Source organism: Cyprinus carpio, chromosome A25, assembly GCF_018340385.1.
Source record: "Cyprinus carpio isolate SPL01 chromosome A25, ASM1834038v1, whole genome shotgun sequence".
NCBI lineage: Eukaryota > Metazoa > Chordata > Actinopteri > Cypriniformes > Cyprinidae > Cyprinus > Cyprinus carpio.
The window spans coordinates 1,826,180-1,842,486 of record NC_056596.1 but is presented as its reverse complement, the minus strand read 5'-3'; the positions used below and the strand labels follow the sequence as shown (position 1 = coordinate 1,842,486).

The 16,307-nt window shown below is 35.3% G+C and overlaps 2 protein-coding genes across 2 annotated transcripts; both read right to left on the bottom strand.

Moving 5' to 3' along the window:
- Window positions 1–406: 406 nt before the first annotated feature.
- Window positions 407–4,779, bottom strand: LOC109085104 (cyclin-dependent kinase inhibitor 1B-like). Its single transcript, XM_019099748.2, has 3 exons — window positions 4,077–4,779; window positions 3,638–3,754; window positions 407–1,668 (listed from the first exon to the last, which is right to left on the bottom strand). Exons 1-2 carry the CDS (start codon window positions 4,507–4,509, stop codon window positions 3,648–3,650), a joined length of 540 nt encoding a protein of 179 aa, XP_018955293.1. The 5' UTR covers window positions 4,510–4,779; the 3' UTR covers window positions 407–1,668; window positions 3,638–3,647.
- Window positions 4,780–6,024: 1,245 nt separating this feature from the next.
- LOC109085096 (tyrosyl-tRNA synthetase 2, mitochondrial) lies at window positions 6,025–15,254 on the bottom strand. Its single transcript, XM_042715891.1, has 6 exons — window positions 14,684–15,254; window positions 11,050–11,412; window positions 9,625–9,792; window positions 9,014–9,169; window positions 7,202–7,372; window positions 6,025–6,902 (listed from the first exon to the last, which is right to left on the bottom strand). The coding sequence occupies exons 1-6, from the start codon at window positions 15,073–15,075 to the stop codon at window positions 6,743–6,745; spliced, it is 1,410 nt and encodes a 469-aa protein (XP_042571825.1). The 5' UTR covers window positions 15,076–15,254; the 3' UTR covers window positions 6,025–6,742.
- Between the last annotated feature and the right edge of the window lie 1,053 nt (window positions 15,255–16,307).

The window sequence follows — 16,307 nt, the reverse complement described above, 5'->3', positions numbered from 1 at the left end:
AAAATTAAGTATATATTTAACCCTCTGAATTTGGATGCAGATGCCAGTTTGGCATTTTAATCATTTTTAAAAATTCATCTTTAAATATATTTCAAAATAGCAATAAATATATTTCAAAATAGCAATAAATATATTTCTATCAGTATATTTCGGCTTTTTTTTTTTTTTTCCTGATATAAATATACAAAATATATTTAAAAATATTAAATATTTTAAAAGCATTTGCCCAAGATGCAAATGTCCATTTGGCCTTTTAATTACATTAAAAAAAATTGCTAAAGGAGTTTAAAAGTTTTAAATGTGCATTTAATGCAGGAATCAAGAATGTTTTAATGTCTTGCACAGGTTGCATATTTGAAGGTCTGAACTGACAATATATTACATAAACTTTCAAATAAGACAGATGTGGGTTGAAATAATTTAATTCTCTTTTAATTGATTGCAGCACATTGTATAACCACACATGACAAAAAAAGCACTTATCAAATATTTTAATCAGGCTCAGTTTGCAACCTTTTACAAATTGTTAAAATATTTTTAAAAAATTAAGAAAAAAGAAACTACCCCAAAAAAAAAAAGCATTTACAAAGATAACGACTCAAACCTTGACCAAAAACCCATTTTTAATTTCCAAAAAAAAAAAAAAGCTTGACATAAATAAGTTAGTTAATTTTCTCAGTGTTTTTACAAAGTTATGTACACAGGTACATTTCAAAGTTTACACAAATACACAGGCAGTGTAAATCAAATATTAATATTTACTTTATAAATACAGTTATGCATCAGGTTTCACCACAGAATCTATATGTCGAGTGTTTTAGATGCATACGCTTGCTGGAGCGAAACGCCCGCTTATATGAAGAAAACAAGGGTGACTGAGTCAAACAAAAGTGAAAAAAAAAAAAAAAAAAAAAATCTCAGTAGAAAACGTCACGCAAATTACAGAAATAATTTAAGAGGGTGAGAGACGTTTCTCCTCCACAGAAGTGCCTGATACTGGTAATACTGGTCGACGCTACAAGGTTTGACCTCAGAGTTTGAACTTTTACATCACCTTCAAAAAAAAAAAAAAAAAAAAAAAAACACTAAAAACAAAACCTTTTGAGATGTTCAGATCCAACCGGATCCATTCTTAGAACTGGTATTTAGTGTACCTCATGTGAAAAAAAAAAAAAAAAAAAAGTGTTTAAAAACAGACCTTCAAAATGTGAAATAAACATGAACAGCATTTTGGAAATAATCTACACACGGCAACGGTGGCTCTTCAAGTCAAACCAAACTCACACCTCCAAAGAAGAAGAAAAAAAAAGAAAAGAAAAAAAAGAAAAAAAATTCCAACATAATACTAATTATGTGCTACATATGAAAAGGAACAAATATATATATTTATATACACAGGTAGTAAGAAAAACAAAAATGAGCAAAAAAGGAAATTCAACCTAATTGCACACTGCTACATACACTGCTTTACGAGGCAGTTGCTTTTTTCTTGAGTGCCAGAACTTTAGCGTTTGTTTCAGTGCTTGAACACACTCTTAGAGTTGATATGTTTTATTTTCCACTCGTTCCTCCATTCGCTCGTCCGTTTCTAACCCCCAAAAACATCAAAAAAAAAATCTTCGTTCAGCAAGCACTGAGGTCATCAAAGCCACAGCATCAACTTCAGCCCTGTCAGGAAATACGAGAGAATTAGTCATACGCTTCTGCAACAGAATGAAAATAAACATTCACTGCATAAGTGCTTTGGTATTACATGCAGTTTCTAATACGGATTATGAAAGCAATAAACTCCTATTTCAACTGCACTCTAGATTTTTCTTTAGTATGATTGTCCTTGTTTGTGTGAAAGCCACAGAATTAAAAAAAAAAATTAAATACAAAAGGTAATTGTGACATTCTCACAATTCAAAATTTTTTCCTCGCAATTCTGAGGAATAAAGTCAGAGAAATAGAATTCTGACTCTTAATTCTGACACTTCTCAGAATTACAAGAAAAAGAAAAGTTTGTATTTTTATATTATAAGCTTGTATCTTACATTTCTGACTTTCTTCCTCTGAATTTATTTTATATCTCAATTGCGATTTTTGTTTCCAACACAATAAAAAAAAATAAAAAAATAAAGGTGCAACTTATCACACAAATAGTTTTTTCTTTCTCTGAATTCAGAGTTTTTATCTCGCGTTTTTATCTTAAACTCACACAATTCTGACTTTTGGTCTCACAATTGCAAGTTTTTATTTAACAAAATTCGGATTTCTCAGAATTGCGAGTTTATATCTTGCAATTCTGACAAATCTTGCAAATTTGTTTTTTTGTTGTTGTTTCCAACAATTTTTATTTATTTATTATTTTTTTTAATAAAAGGTAATAATGACTTTAAGCACACAAATTGTTTTTTTTTTTTTTTTTTGCTCTGAATTCAGAGTTTATATCTATAACTTTTTTTTTGTTTCAACACACAATAAATAAATTACAGGTAATTGCGAAAAAGGTAATTGCAATTTTTGTAATCACAAAATTCTGACTTTTCTTAGAAAATCAAATCCCACAATCCTGAATTTTTTTTCTGAATTCAGAGTTTATATCTTGCAATTGTTTCCAACACATTCTAAATAAAATAAATAAATAAAGGTATTTTAACCTCACAACTCGGATTTTAAATTTGAGTTTATATCTTGTAATTCTGGCTTTTTTCTCACAATTGCATGAAAAAAAAAGTCTGAATTGGTGAAATTTCCCTTTTTTACAATCAAGCTCATTCATTATCCACCTCATTTAGTTTCTACATTATGCATACTATAAATACTTTTATGTGCAATGTTGTAAATGTTAACAATCCTGGCAATAAAACTAGTGGCTAATGCAGAGATAAGGATGGCACGCATGTGAGTCACAGCACACCACAACCAGACGAGCAATGCAACCCGCAAAAACCTGAATGAACTGAAAAACACTGGAAAATGAGATCACGAAACCTTCTGAGTCCCACCGAAGCAAAACACTCATTACTAATGTTATGACTGGCTGCTATTTGCTCAATGACTTATTGATTTGGCAGGACGCTTCCTCACATGACTAACTGAGGTAATGATAACCTGCAGTTACATCAGATTAATGCATTTAAATACAACTTCATCACATTTGTGTGCAATTATCAGGTGTTGCATTTCAATGCACCGAGCGAATCCGCAGATTTACACGCGTGTAACAAAGGACAGTTTCAGTGTAAATACAGCAGAAAATGAGTGAACATGCTGACGTGTAGAATGTTTTTCACTCTGAAGGAAACTCGAGCTCTCGTAGTAAACCCACCATATTAACCCTTTCACGGACTCGGAGAGTGTTCTTCAAAAACATACTGAAATAATACTGAAATAATTAACACGCAGAAGTTACTAGTGACTTCAGCGAGGGAAATTTTTGAAGTAGAAACACTTACTTTATTGTGAAATGTATTCCAATCATCTTTTCACAATGCACTTTTAATAAAACCCCACTTTTACATTAATATCAAATGAACAATAAAATGCAATACGATTCTTTACTCTTGTTTTCATTCTCATTTATGTGCAAACAGCATTTCTTCTGCGTGAATGACTCGGGTGTTGAAGTGTAAAAGGAAAGAGTCGTGCTCACCTCTCTGGGTTTATGTAAGTGTGGGGCTGGGGTGTTTTCGGGGTGTTTTGGGTTTTCTCGGCGTCCGCGTCACTTCATCCACACATATGTGTGAGCGTTTGCTTTGACACGAGGAGTCTGAAACACACACATTTATCATCCCACACCGGCTAAAAATCAAATAAAACCTGCTATTTAAAGAAAAAGTTTAGAGGATTTAAAAATATATATTTAATTTGAAAAAATCATGAAAATGCATAATGCGTAACACTTTGCATCCATTTATTGCAAATTGTATCAAATTCGGGCTTCACGCGCATAATTCAAAAGTGTGAAAGGCTTAAAATTAATAGACAGATATTGATTTCAAGCAGCTATATAGATACTTTTTAACAAACTGGAAAATGCAATCAGGGTTCTAGAAATGCATGATCGATTAATTAGATAATTCAGCACGCACCGAGACAGGAGGCTCTTTTCCTGTGCTCTCGGTCTTTTTCGGGCGTCTCCGCGCTCTGCTCCGTTACCCGACAGTCGTGATTGCCGTTAACATCCACGTTATTGTCGTTATTATTCCCAGAGGAGCAAATGTGAAGATCGGAGCCCTTCGCCCGCACCGATCTGCTGTAGAAACCGGGCACCGACCGGATGTCCAGCGCTTCCCACTGGTATCTGCCGTCGGCGCGCGGCGTGTGCGTGGAGAAGTCGAAGTTCCACGCGTCCGTCGACGCGTCCTCCATCGCCTTCAGCTGCCGCTGGAAGTCCTTTTTTAACTCTTCATGATCCACCGGACCGAACAGGTTCCGACACGCCGTCGGCTTGGGCTGGTCGGACAGTCGCGCCTCCATCCGTTCCAGCGTCGGGCTGCCGTTAGACAAGCGAACGTTGGACATTTTAAGGCGTTCAAGTGCGAAAACACAAACCCGACAGCTGTTACAGAGCGTTCCCTCCTGCGTTGACACGATCCAAAGCGACGGGCGTGAAGGCAGACTCGCCCCGGGTGCGCCGCATGAGCGAGAAACACGGACGGGCGACGAGCATCAAAACAAAAGCAGCGTTCGCGATGGCCACTCCTGTCAACTGCGCTCGTAGTAAAAAAAAAGGGGAAGAGAAATAACAAGGCGAGGCTTTTCGGCGCCCAATATGGCGATGAAAAAAACGCGTGATTGACACAAAGAGCTCTTTAAACGCCCGGAGGAACGCCGCGGATTGGTGCATCGGAGATCCGCCTTCTCTCCGCGCACATCCCCCACTCACCGCCCGAGAGAAAGCAAATCAACAAACGCCCTCGACGAGCCTCCGAGTTCCGAGTCGACTCGTTCGAATGGATCATTTCCGAATCGGTTCACTAAATGATCCGCTGATTCGTTTCACTTACGTTTTCGAATACATTTCTTAAAATAATTGCTTTCAGTTGTATTTACTGTATATATTGCCTAAATGAATTTTTTTCGGGATCAAAAAATGTATTGGTTTTACGTATGACTTTGATGGAATGAATCGTTTAAAAGATTCGGTTCAAACGAGCGATTCGTTGGCGAATCACAATCGAATGCTTCGTGACTTTGAATGTCAAGTTCTGTGACAGTAAAAACAAGAACAATGGAAACTTGTGCAAATGCTAAAAAAAAACAAAAAAAAACAAACCAAAAACAACAAACTTTTTTTTCTACAATAATAAAAAAAAAAACAAAATAAAAATATATCATCAAAAACTTAAAAAACCTAAGCAACAAACAATGACTAAACAGAACTGTTCCTTGACTAAGATTTAGTGTCAGACTAGTTTAAGACTAGACTTAATCTGATGGTTCCTCAATATTGTTTCTATGAGAATAATCCTAAATTCAAAACTTATTAAATCTAAAATGTATTAATAAAACTTTTTTTAAAGATTCACAAGTCTACCATTTCCTGTGATGGAACAAATGATTCATAGAAACAGAGAAAAAGATATGCATTTAGGACGGTTTGATAACGTGTGGTATCTGAAGATGATGTCTGAATTCGAGACACTAGAATCACAAAATGTGGAAGTACAACGAAATCCACAATATGTTGAATTTGTTCCTAGAAGTGCGAAGCTGCAATTGCCAAAACATTTCCAGGAACAGCTCAGACCTCGCAATCGTCCTGACAAGAACTGCGACTCACACTCGAGTCTGTCTGAGGTGATGTGGGCGCCACAAACCTGCAGTTTTCAGAAGCCTCGAACACAGAACTGCGAGATATAAACACAGAATTCTGACTTTTGTCCTTGCAGTTCCTAGAATTTTTTTTTTTTTTTTTTTTTTTGGTTTCTGCTATGAAAAAAAAAAAAGTCATTGCAACTTTTTGCAACTTAAAAAAAGAAAGTCAGAATTGCCAGAAAAAATTGCAATGACCTTTTTATTTTTTATTCTGTGGTGGGGAAAAAAATATTGAAACTGTCAGAAAAAAGTCAGTATTTATATCTTGCAATTAAATGGTTATACAACATAATTTTGACTTATTTCTCCCTGATTGTGACATAAAAAGTTGATTTTTTTTTTCTTTCTAAAGTTTGTTTAATTTTGTTTTAATAGCACATTTGCTGTTTTTAAATGATGATTTCCTTGATCTTTAACTATATAAATCTCATATTTAATTTCATTCATGTTGCTTCACACTCATGTTAGTTCTGCCTCAGAAACCAAAATGAAAAGAAAAAAAAAAACAGTAACATTTCACATAATATGCTTAATTAAAGAGTTGAACGGAACCCAGTTTTCCCGTGTGATTTAAAATCAAGATCATATTCACATATCAAACCGTGTAATTTGTCCGAATAGAACAGGCACAAACCAGACAAAGTCTGTTCTCACGTCTTTGATATAATCCACAGACATTCCCAAGGGGTTTCTCAACAGCACAATTCAATTCAGCATTTGATTTTAAAGTCTTTGATAAGTTCATGCAGACGTATAGCACAGGTCACTGTCCTGAAGCAAAACAGAGCTCTGCTGACCACTGCTGGCCAGCGCTGGGATCTTCCACAGCGGTGCACACACAATAATGCATTTTTATATGCCTTTATAAATCCTGAAGATTTTGGCATGTTGTTCGCTTTGTCTGTGGGGCAAAGATGCGTATTTCCAAGTTTGCAATTCACATACTAAACCACTTTAGGATGTAAAAGTTCCTCTTTCCCACTCGGATCAGGCTGAGTCCATTAGAGAGGATGTGCTGACCCAGAACCAGAACTTGCTCGGGGTTTGCTGCCCTCTGGTGGTTGATCCAAAAACCACCGTCCTTGATCATCTGATACCTGATCATAAAGAAACAAGTACATAACATGAAGCAAAAAAGGCAGTAATGCATTTTAAAACTGAATAATATGGATAAAAAAACCCATCCCTTCATTTTTTTTCTTAATTGTTTAAGACCAGGACTGAGCTAGTTTCAAACAGGAAGTCACCTGAGAGTGATACAAAGTAACATAAACGTAACTAATGTGTTGTATAAAAAGTAACTAATGTGTCGAGAGTGTGTGTTACTTTTAAACTCAACATTCTAAAACACTACTGGTGAGATTCCCGCCGTGATGACATCAGAACGGCGTCTCACCCGCGCGGTCCCTCGGGAATGGCTTGCGCTCTTCTGCAGGCGTCCAGAACCGTCGTTCCTGGATCCAGGAAAACCTCGTGGAACGGAGCCTCTCGGAAAAGCTCCTGGAGTTCAGTGTCACTCATCTGCTCCAGAGCCTGAATATTACTGTGGTACAGAGCATTGGTGCACCTGGATGGATAGATAGATCAATATTCAATTATAATGCACTATTATTTAAGATTATTATTTAATTTCTCTCTCTTTATATATTAATAATATTATACATTTATAATATTATATTTAATATTTTCTCAAGTCTTTGTGAGTAAAATGATTGACCAAACATACATTAAACCTTAACATTCATCACATCAATTCGCTCAATTATGACCCAAATCTTTTACTCAATGACTCAAAAAAATCAAAAAAAGGAAGGAAAGAAAAAAAAAACAAAAACAAAAAAAAAAAACATGTGCATTACTATATATATATATATATATATATATATATATATATATAGGAAGTACAAATCTGATATTTTTTTATTATTATTAATAGTTTATTATTATTATTATTTGTTGTTTATGTTATTGTTGTTATCAAAATGACAATAAAAATAATATTTTGCCACACCTGCCAATTGACAGTAAAAAAATAAAAAGCCATAAACAATAAATATTACACCGGCCATGTAACTGTATGTGCATTATTTCATAAAAAAATAAAAAACAAAAAATCAAGCAGAATTAACTGGGGAAATACATCTAATCTAGGGCTGTCAAATGATTAATCACGATTAATCACATCCAAAATAAAAGTTTTGTTTACATAATATATGTGTGTATACTGTGTATATTTATTATGTATATATAAATACACACACATGCATGTATATATTTAAGAAGAATATGTTATGTTTATATATTAAATATATTTATATATAATATAAAATATAAGAATATAAAAATATATAAATGTATATACATGTAAATATTTTCTAAATATATAATTTATGTGTGTGTATTTATATATACATAATAAATATACCCTGTACACATACATATATTATGTAAACAAAACTTTTATTTTGGATGTGATTAATCGTGATTAATCATTTGACAGCCCTAATCTAATCACAATTTTTGTTATAATTCATTTTTATTATTATAATTATTATTATTACTATTATTTAATCAAATAAAAAAATAAATAAATTAAGGAAATATAATACTATTGAACTGTAAAGTATTTAATAATAATAATAACTAATTTATTTAAATAATATTTCTATAAAATAATAATAAATATTAATAATTATTGTTGTTGTTACTGTATATAGCAACATTACAATAACAACACTAATATGTGTGGTTGTTTTTACGTTAAACTAAAACCCAGCTTTTATTTGGGTGGAAAACTTCTCTTGTGTTGACAACAGATTTATAAACCATTTTCATTCCAAACTCGGGAAGATGTTTGCGCATGTTACATTTTCAAACGCAGGTTATAAGCGACTTGCAGAGATTGAGTTCATGTGCAGCCGCATTTACTGCGAACAGACACTGGAAACACAGATCACAGCACAGCGCATCAGATTGCATATTTATGAAATTACAATGCATTCTTTGCGATGTGATAATTGCGCTAAACCATATCGCATCGTTAGAATGAAAAGAAGAGTTGCTAGAATATTACATACTCAACTGGTGCTTGGTGAGTGTTAATTTTAGGCCCTTAATGCAGATGAGCAAAGCTTGAGGCTGTAATCAATGGTAAAGTTCTGAGATAAGGGTATGAATACTTTTGATAATCAGAAACTGAGTATCTTGCCTTCTGGCGCTTTCTAAGCCCTCTTTCCCGTGGACCAGCTCGGTGACTTCAGCGGCCAGGCGTTTGTGGGCGATGCGTTTGCCCGGATCCTGCTTCTGCTGCTCCATCACCTTCTCCACCTCAGCCAGAGACAGGAAGGTGAAGAGCTTCAGGTACCTGGACCGAGAAACCTCTTTCTGTCAAGCTAAATAGGCATTATTATTTTTAATAATATACACTACTTTTCAGATACACATTTTTAAAGAAATTAACACTTTTATTCAGCAAGGATGCATTGAATTGACCAAAAGTGACATTTATAATATATATATATATATATATATATATATATATATATATACAAATGTTCTATTCATCAAAGAACCCTGAAAAATAAAGCGTATCACAGTTTCCACAAACTGGTTTCAACATTGATAATAATCAGAATTGTTTCTTGAGCAGCAAATCATCATAATATTATGATTTCTGAAAATCATGTGACACTGAAGACTGGAGTAATGATGCTGAAAATACAGCTGCAGATCACAGGAATAGCTAAATGACATTTTAAAACAAACGGAACGGTATTTTTATGTGTGAAATGCGGTCGCGCTGTCTGGCTGGTCACTCACCGCTCCACGCTGTTGTCTGGCAAGCGGAGGAAGTACTGGTAGAACTCAAAGGGGGAGGTTTTGTCTCTGTTCAGCCACACAGCGTTGCCGGCCGTCTTCCCCAGTTTATCTCCCATCGAGGTGGTGACCAGCGGAACCGTCAGGCCATACACCTCCTCTCCCGTCTTTCTGCACAAGAGCTGCAGTCGTTAACTACAACTACTAAGATCATTCCTGATAGACGGATATTTGACGTCTACAAAATGTATATTTTTTAAAGTGTTTGCTCATCTGTAATACATACATACAGAACGTTTCCTATCAGATGTCAAATAGACGTTCAGAAGACGTTTATGATGTAAAACTGACATCTATCAGATGCTTTCCAGATGAAGCGACCCCTAAACTGTCACTGTCCCACCTGTGGGACGCTTGGCGCTCTTTTTGGTTGTTGTGCTTTTTCTCTATAAAATCTTTTAGTAATCATCATCATAATTATATATCATTTGAAAGCTTAGAAGCCCAAGATTAATCCTGTGAAAACCATTTTGAAATCGGACATTGCGTTACCATTGAAATGGCACTTTAAAATCTTATGGCGGTCTCCTCCCCCTTAGTGGGCGGTGTCAAGTGTCATATTACAAAATGCATTACGGTCTTTTAGAATCAAAACTTTTTATAATCTTGGAAAGGTCTGAGTCTCAGGATTCCATATTTGGTCGTTATTTTGAGTATTGAAGTAAAATTGACAGAGAAATCTAGAGAAAAATTCATTAAACAGAATTCAAAGTAGTTTTGATGGCTCCCGGTGGCTGTTTGTGGTATGACGCCCTAAATAAAACCTCACAGGAACCTGTTTTTTCATATCAAATTTGGAACATAACTTATTTAGACACAAGGCTTTAATTTTAAACAAATTTTAGAGTAAAACCTGTTATGTAAAATATGTATAATAAATAAAATAAAACTTATAATAAATAAATTATAATAAATAAAATAAAAAATAAAATAAATTAATATAGCACATTTTATTTACAGTACATTTAAACTTATTTAACTTTTAGATACTTCTTTGAAAAAAAAATCTTCTTTAAAAAGTTTTCTTCTTTAAAAAGAGACCAACCTTAGGTCTATATTCCAAAGTGTTCATAAATTACAACAATTTAAGTTTGGATAGTGCACTTTAACGCCTATTGTAAAAAATGGGGGGGGGGTAACAGTTAAAGGGTTAACAGACTTCTTGCAGATGTGCGTGTGATATCTGGGTCTGCTGTGTACAAACATCTGATAGACGTCTTTAAGATGTCAGTTTTACATCATAAACATCTATTTGACATCTGATTGCATTGTATCGCAAACGCTCGTGCAGATGTAAAACAGACGTGATGCACGTGTGCTATCGTGGTACTGGAGTGTTGTTTATATGGTAAAGGTGTGATATCACACCTGTGGATGAGCTCGTGTCCGCTCATGATGTTTCCCAGTTGATCGGTTCCGCCCAGCTGGATCCTGCAGCCGTGCAGCTGGTGTAAACGGTAGAAGTCAAACGCCTGGAAGATCTGGTAGGAGAACTCGGTGAAGCTCATGCCCTCGGCGCCCTTCAGCCGAGCCTGGACGCTGTGGCGGCTGAGCATCGTTCCCATCCGGAAGCTCCTGCCGACCTCCGAGAAGAACTCCAGCACGCTCCAGTCCTTGTACCAGCTGCGGTTATTGAGCACCGCCAGCCGGCCCAGCCTACTCGAGTCCGGGCAGAAGTGCAGCTCGTGGTGAGAGAAGATCCGGTGGGAGTTCTGCTCAGTGGTGGAGGTAACGAATTACAACTACTCACGTTACTGTAATTAAGTAGTTTATTCGGGTACTTGTACTTTTTTGAGTATATTTTTAAAGCTGTACTTTTACTTGTACTTAAAGTACAAATTAAGCAAAATAATCTACTTCATTACTTTTAAATCACAGTTCGTTACTGAGTACGCCCACAATTTGAATTGATATTCAAACTTTTGAAGGCACTTCAGCAGCCAATAAAGATATCCGATCGTAAAGGGACCAATAAAAGCGCTGATATCTGAACCGGGAATAGCGCTGCTGCAGCAGGTGTCAGGTGAAGAGCTGATCAGACAGTGACGGAGCTCAGCGTCATTTATGGACTCAGAGCTTGGAGAAACAAACTACATGGTAGTGTCATCATAAATATCTATATTTTGATACCGATACTGAAATATCTGACACGGTTCCATTACTCATTTTCCACAGTATCTGAATATACACAGATACAATCTGCGTCTCTCTCTCCTCTCCGAGTGAGTTTGACGGTCATCCGTCTCCTGTCAATTACAGTCTGAATATCTGCGCGGGATTGCAGGTATTCCGCATAATTTTAATAATTCCCGCGCAAATGTGGCGAGCGCTTTTTGTAACATGAGAACGCTGTCATGTAATCGCAGAAACACTGGATACGATATCTCAAAATAGGACTAACTTATACAAATGAACTGCTTGTGCGCAGACTGTGTGCAGTCGCGATCTCTCTGTGCTTTTAAAGTAGAAATTATTTCTCTGTGCTCCTGGATTAAACTTTGTCAAAAGTTATCAAACATTCAGAATAGATCCACACCTGACTGATGAATATCCTTCTAGAAATGTTATTGGTTGTAAGTGGAATGCACCAGAAAGTCTTTAAACAAAGATGAAACTTTAATTTCTTTACCACGTACATTTGTGCTAGAAATGTGTTTGAATAGGATATTTGTCTGATTTGTAGGCTACATATTAATATCCTAGTCTGCCTAACTGCATCACTTCATTGTACAGTCATTACAGGTCAAAGCCATCTGATGTTCCATTTATCTACAAAAATAGGCCTAACATAGGCCTACTGTATATGGCTCTTAAATCACTGCCTATCAAAATTCAGTGTTGTCATATTTTGAATACCTCAACTGAATTGAGGTCATTTGTTTAATAATTTTATTACTGACTGTGTAGGCCTACTTGTCTTTTTTTTTTTTTTTTTTTTTTCAATTCAGTTTGCAATCAAGCTTCCTTGTGCTGTAAGTTACCCTATTTTAAAGACACAAACACACAGAATAAGCAAATGTTTAAGATTGAGATTTTTGTAATGGTAATTGATCCAAAAATACTTGGACTTGGATTAAACCAATTTCAAATCTTGAAATAATGAGTGCCTTGAAAAAAAATGGATGGACAAAAAAAATATTAAAATGTCTATATGGCAATATACAGTATGGGATAGTTTTACCAATGGTATTGAAAATGATTGTACATTATGAAATCAAAAAATAACCCTACTTGCTTTTTTTAGTGCACAGTACTAGTCTTGTGGCGAACAACTGAACCATGCAAGCCAATACACTGAAAAAAAATAGTCTGCCATCGCTTGCGGCTCTGGAATGGCGTTCTTGCTCTGATGAAGTTGGTTTGATGGCTTGGGAGAATCCTCTTGTTAAGTCATGATGTTAGGACTGCTGTTTCTGGTTCCAAGCCTCTACTCATTTCACTTGAGAATACTATCTCAGCAGCATTTATGAGCACTTTTTAATTAATATTACATATTTAAGCTAAGCGTTTAAAACTTCGCTGTGCACACTTCAGTCTCCGTACTCACAGTGTCTTAGACACTAATATTTTAGCTGAATCACTGTCAGGCCATCTGGGATTTCAGTATGGAGAAAAAGGTTAGGGTCATAATTTTTCAGTATTACATGACATCATGAATGTGTATATGCACACAGTTTGTTGTTTTCTGATGGGGCCTCTGGCAGAGCGTTAGGACCCAGAAGCGGTGAAGCAAGATGTCAGACGTAACAAGCAGATATTCTTAAAGGGGTCCTATTATGCTTTTTTATTATTTTTTTTTTATTTTAGTCAGTATGTAGTGTGTATGTTTGGGCATAAAAAAGATCTACAAAGTTATAAATCTCAAAGTTGACTCCAAAGGGAGATTTAAAAAAAAAATCCCTTTTCAAGAACTACAAAAAACGGCTAGTTTGAACTACAATGTTGTTTTCCGGGGTTTGTGATGTCACAAAGCAGCCCATTAGAATATCATTAAAATAAATCCCGCCTACGGAAATGGTTGGTTGGTGGGGAGGGGTGAGGTCATGGTTCGAACGCTTGGCTGAGTGGATCAGACAAGACGGCGACAAAGAAGTGCTGCTGTAGTGTCAAGATTTTAGGGGAGTCATGAGACATTACAGTGCTGGTTTATCTGTACATAGTAAATGCAGTTGTTTTTAAGCAGTTTTTGACATCCTATCTAAAATGTGATTTAGCCAAAAAAATAACAATAATGTTACCACTCTAATATGTCCTGCAATATCCGTGCGTGCAAAGGTTCTGTGTGATCCTCTTGTTTAATATTCTCAGGGTCTGAATCCGGCTCAAATTGATATGACAATATTGATGCCATCATAACTATACCGGAGCAGACAGAACTTGCTGCTTTGGCAAGGGGCGGGGCAGTACTGAAACACCGTCTGAGCTGTTCGCCAATTACTACGCGCTGGGACAGCTAACCAATTACAACACGTTTCGTTTTTTGGAAGGTGGGCCTTCACCAAACCCGGAACTAATCAAGCTGTTTGTGCCAGGATGGGGAGAAAGGTATTGTAATAATGTAAATTATGTGAAAAATAATGCATTTTTCGAACCACCAAACATGAGAGCATGTTCTAGTACATCTGCCAAAATGAAATCAAGACTTTATAAAAGAGCATGATAGGACCCCTTTTACCACTCCTATCCAACCAAGGTACTGAAGTTAGAAATTCCTGTATCATGACCACTAATTCACATACTTTGACAATAAGATAAAAGTTGGTTTTGTTCAAAGTTGCTATTATCCACATAGGTCTTTGATATGAATATTTTTTGGTAATTAAATATCACTGTCTAAAAAGTAACTAGTAATTAGTACTCTGAGTAATTTTTGAGAGGAGTACTTTGTACTTTTACTTAAGTACTTTTTTGACACCAGTACTTTTACTTGTAATTGAGTATTATTTTAGAGTACATGACTGAGTTTGAATAAATTTAATTAAAATTTGAATTTGAAAAATACGGAGTCTGCTCCACCGCGGCCGGGGGAGAGGCGCTCTCTCTCTCGGCTGACCTCCCGCTCGGATCCCCGATCTGCGCCGTGGCTCCGCCGAGCAGCGCGATGATGTCGTGCCCCGCGGCTCTGAAGTGCAGCAGGCCGATGATGGCGAGCAGGTTCCCGGCGTGCAGGCTGTCCGCGGTCGGGTCGAAGCCGCAGTAACGTAGATCCGGGAGTTCCGCTTGAGCCGCGTGCGCAGGGAACGACTCCTTCAGGAGGCCTCGGTTATAAAGGGAGGAGAGCAGCCCGCTTCTTCTAGATGGAGAACAGTGGAGTGAAGCTTTTAAATAAGTTGTTATTCTGAATACGACATGTGAATGAACTCGACAGCATGACCGCGCAATGGACGCAGCCATGTTGGAACGGCAGTTTTGATGGACGCTGTCGCCACCTTGTGCTCAGATGTGGAACAGAAAGATAAAAACTGAACCCTAAATTATAAAAACTAACATATAATTATGCAAATAACAAAACTCAGATTTATTGGTCGAGTAAGTTACATGATCTATAATATATTATATAGTTATTTTTCACTGACACTTTATCATTGTTCACCTTTCTTGTATTCATCATGCATTTGTCTTATAATTGTCTTATATACGTTTTTACATTCATTTGTGCAAAATACAAATAAAGTTTGATTTTGAGAAAAATGTTGCAGAATAGCCTAATAATCTTAATCCTAAATTTCTGTTTTTTTTTTTTTCTGAAAAACAAAATTGTCATTAATTTTTGTCATTTTATTTTGCCAATATTTTATATTCACAAGACAAGAATAATAATAATAATAACAATAAACATAATAATAAAAAGAAGAAGGGGAAAAAAAACTTTGAGATCCTTTAAAACATTAGAACACAATACAAAAATGTAACTGCCTAAATATATAGTATTTTTTTATTTTCTTATATAATTTATTGTATTTTTACATATTTTTTTTATTTTTGTTGTCGTTCTTATTCTTTATTTGACATATTGTGAACTGTACAACAATGCAACAACAACAACAATAATAATAATAATAATAATAATAATAATAATAATAATAATAATAATAATAATAATAATAATAATAATAATAATTGCTTTCATTGAGATACGAGCAGTGGCCCAAAAAGCTGAACCCTCCATTAAACTGCCCTCCAATCACAGGACTTTTTTTGTCTTTATGGTGATATTCATTCACTAAAACTATTGCAATCTTCTATATATATTAGTTCTATGGATTTATATAAATATAAAAGATCTAACTAGCAATGTCTTTCAAATGATAAAAATACTTTCTGTAATAACAAACAACTTCTTTCTGTGCTGAGTACTTTATTTAATAATTAGAGTAATACAGCAAAAGGCAATAAACTAGTAAAATATATTAAAATCATAAAACATTTTATTAAAAAAATTATTGAATAGATTCTAAATCGATTAAGAAGAATTTGTACTAAACACTTAATGACTATAAAGTCATAAAAATATACAATGTGTGTATATTTTTGACTGTACACCGCTGGTATCGGGTTGGTCTCTTTTTCCAAATTACTCGGACTTTGTATATTAAAGACACACATTTCCACATTTGATTTGAATT

Bases quoted from the DNA above. Each gene is read 5' to 3' on its own strand.
- LOC109085096 (XM_042715891.1), bottom strand. From the start codon at position 15,075: ATGGCTGCGTCCATTGCGCGGTCATGCTGTCGAGTTCATTCACATGTC. The intron at 9,793-11,049 runs GTGTGATATCAC...GCTCTTGTGCAG, and splicing joins GGACACGAGCTCATCCACAG to AAAGACGGGAGAGGAGGTGT. The intron at 7,373-9,013 runs GCAAGATACTCA...CTATCCATCCAG, and splicing joins GGCTTAGAAAGCGCCAGAAG to GTGCACCAATGCTCTGTACC.
- LOC109085104 (XM_019099748.2), bottom strand. From the start codon at position 4,509: ATGTCCAACGTTCGCTTGTCTAACGGCAGCCCGACGCTGGAACGGATG. The intron at 3,755-4,076 runs GTGCGTGCTGAA...TGTGTGTTTCAG, and splicing joins GAAAAGAGCCTCCTGTCTCG to ACTCCTCGTGTCAAAGCAAA.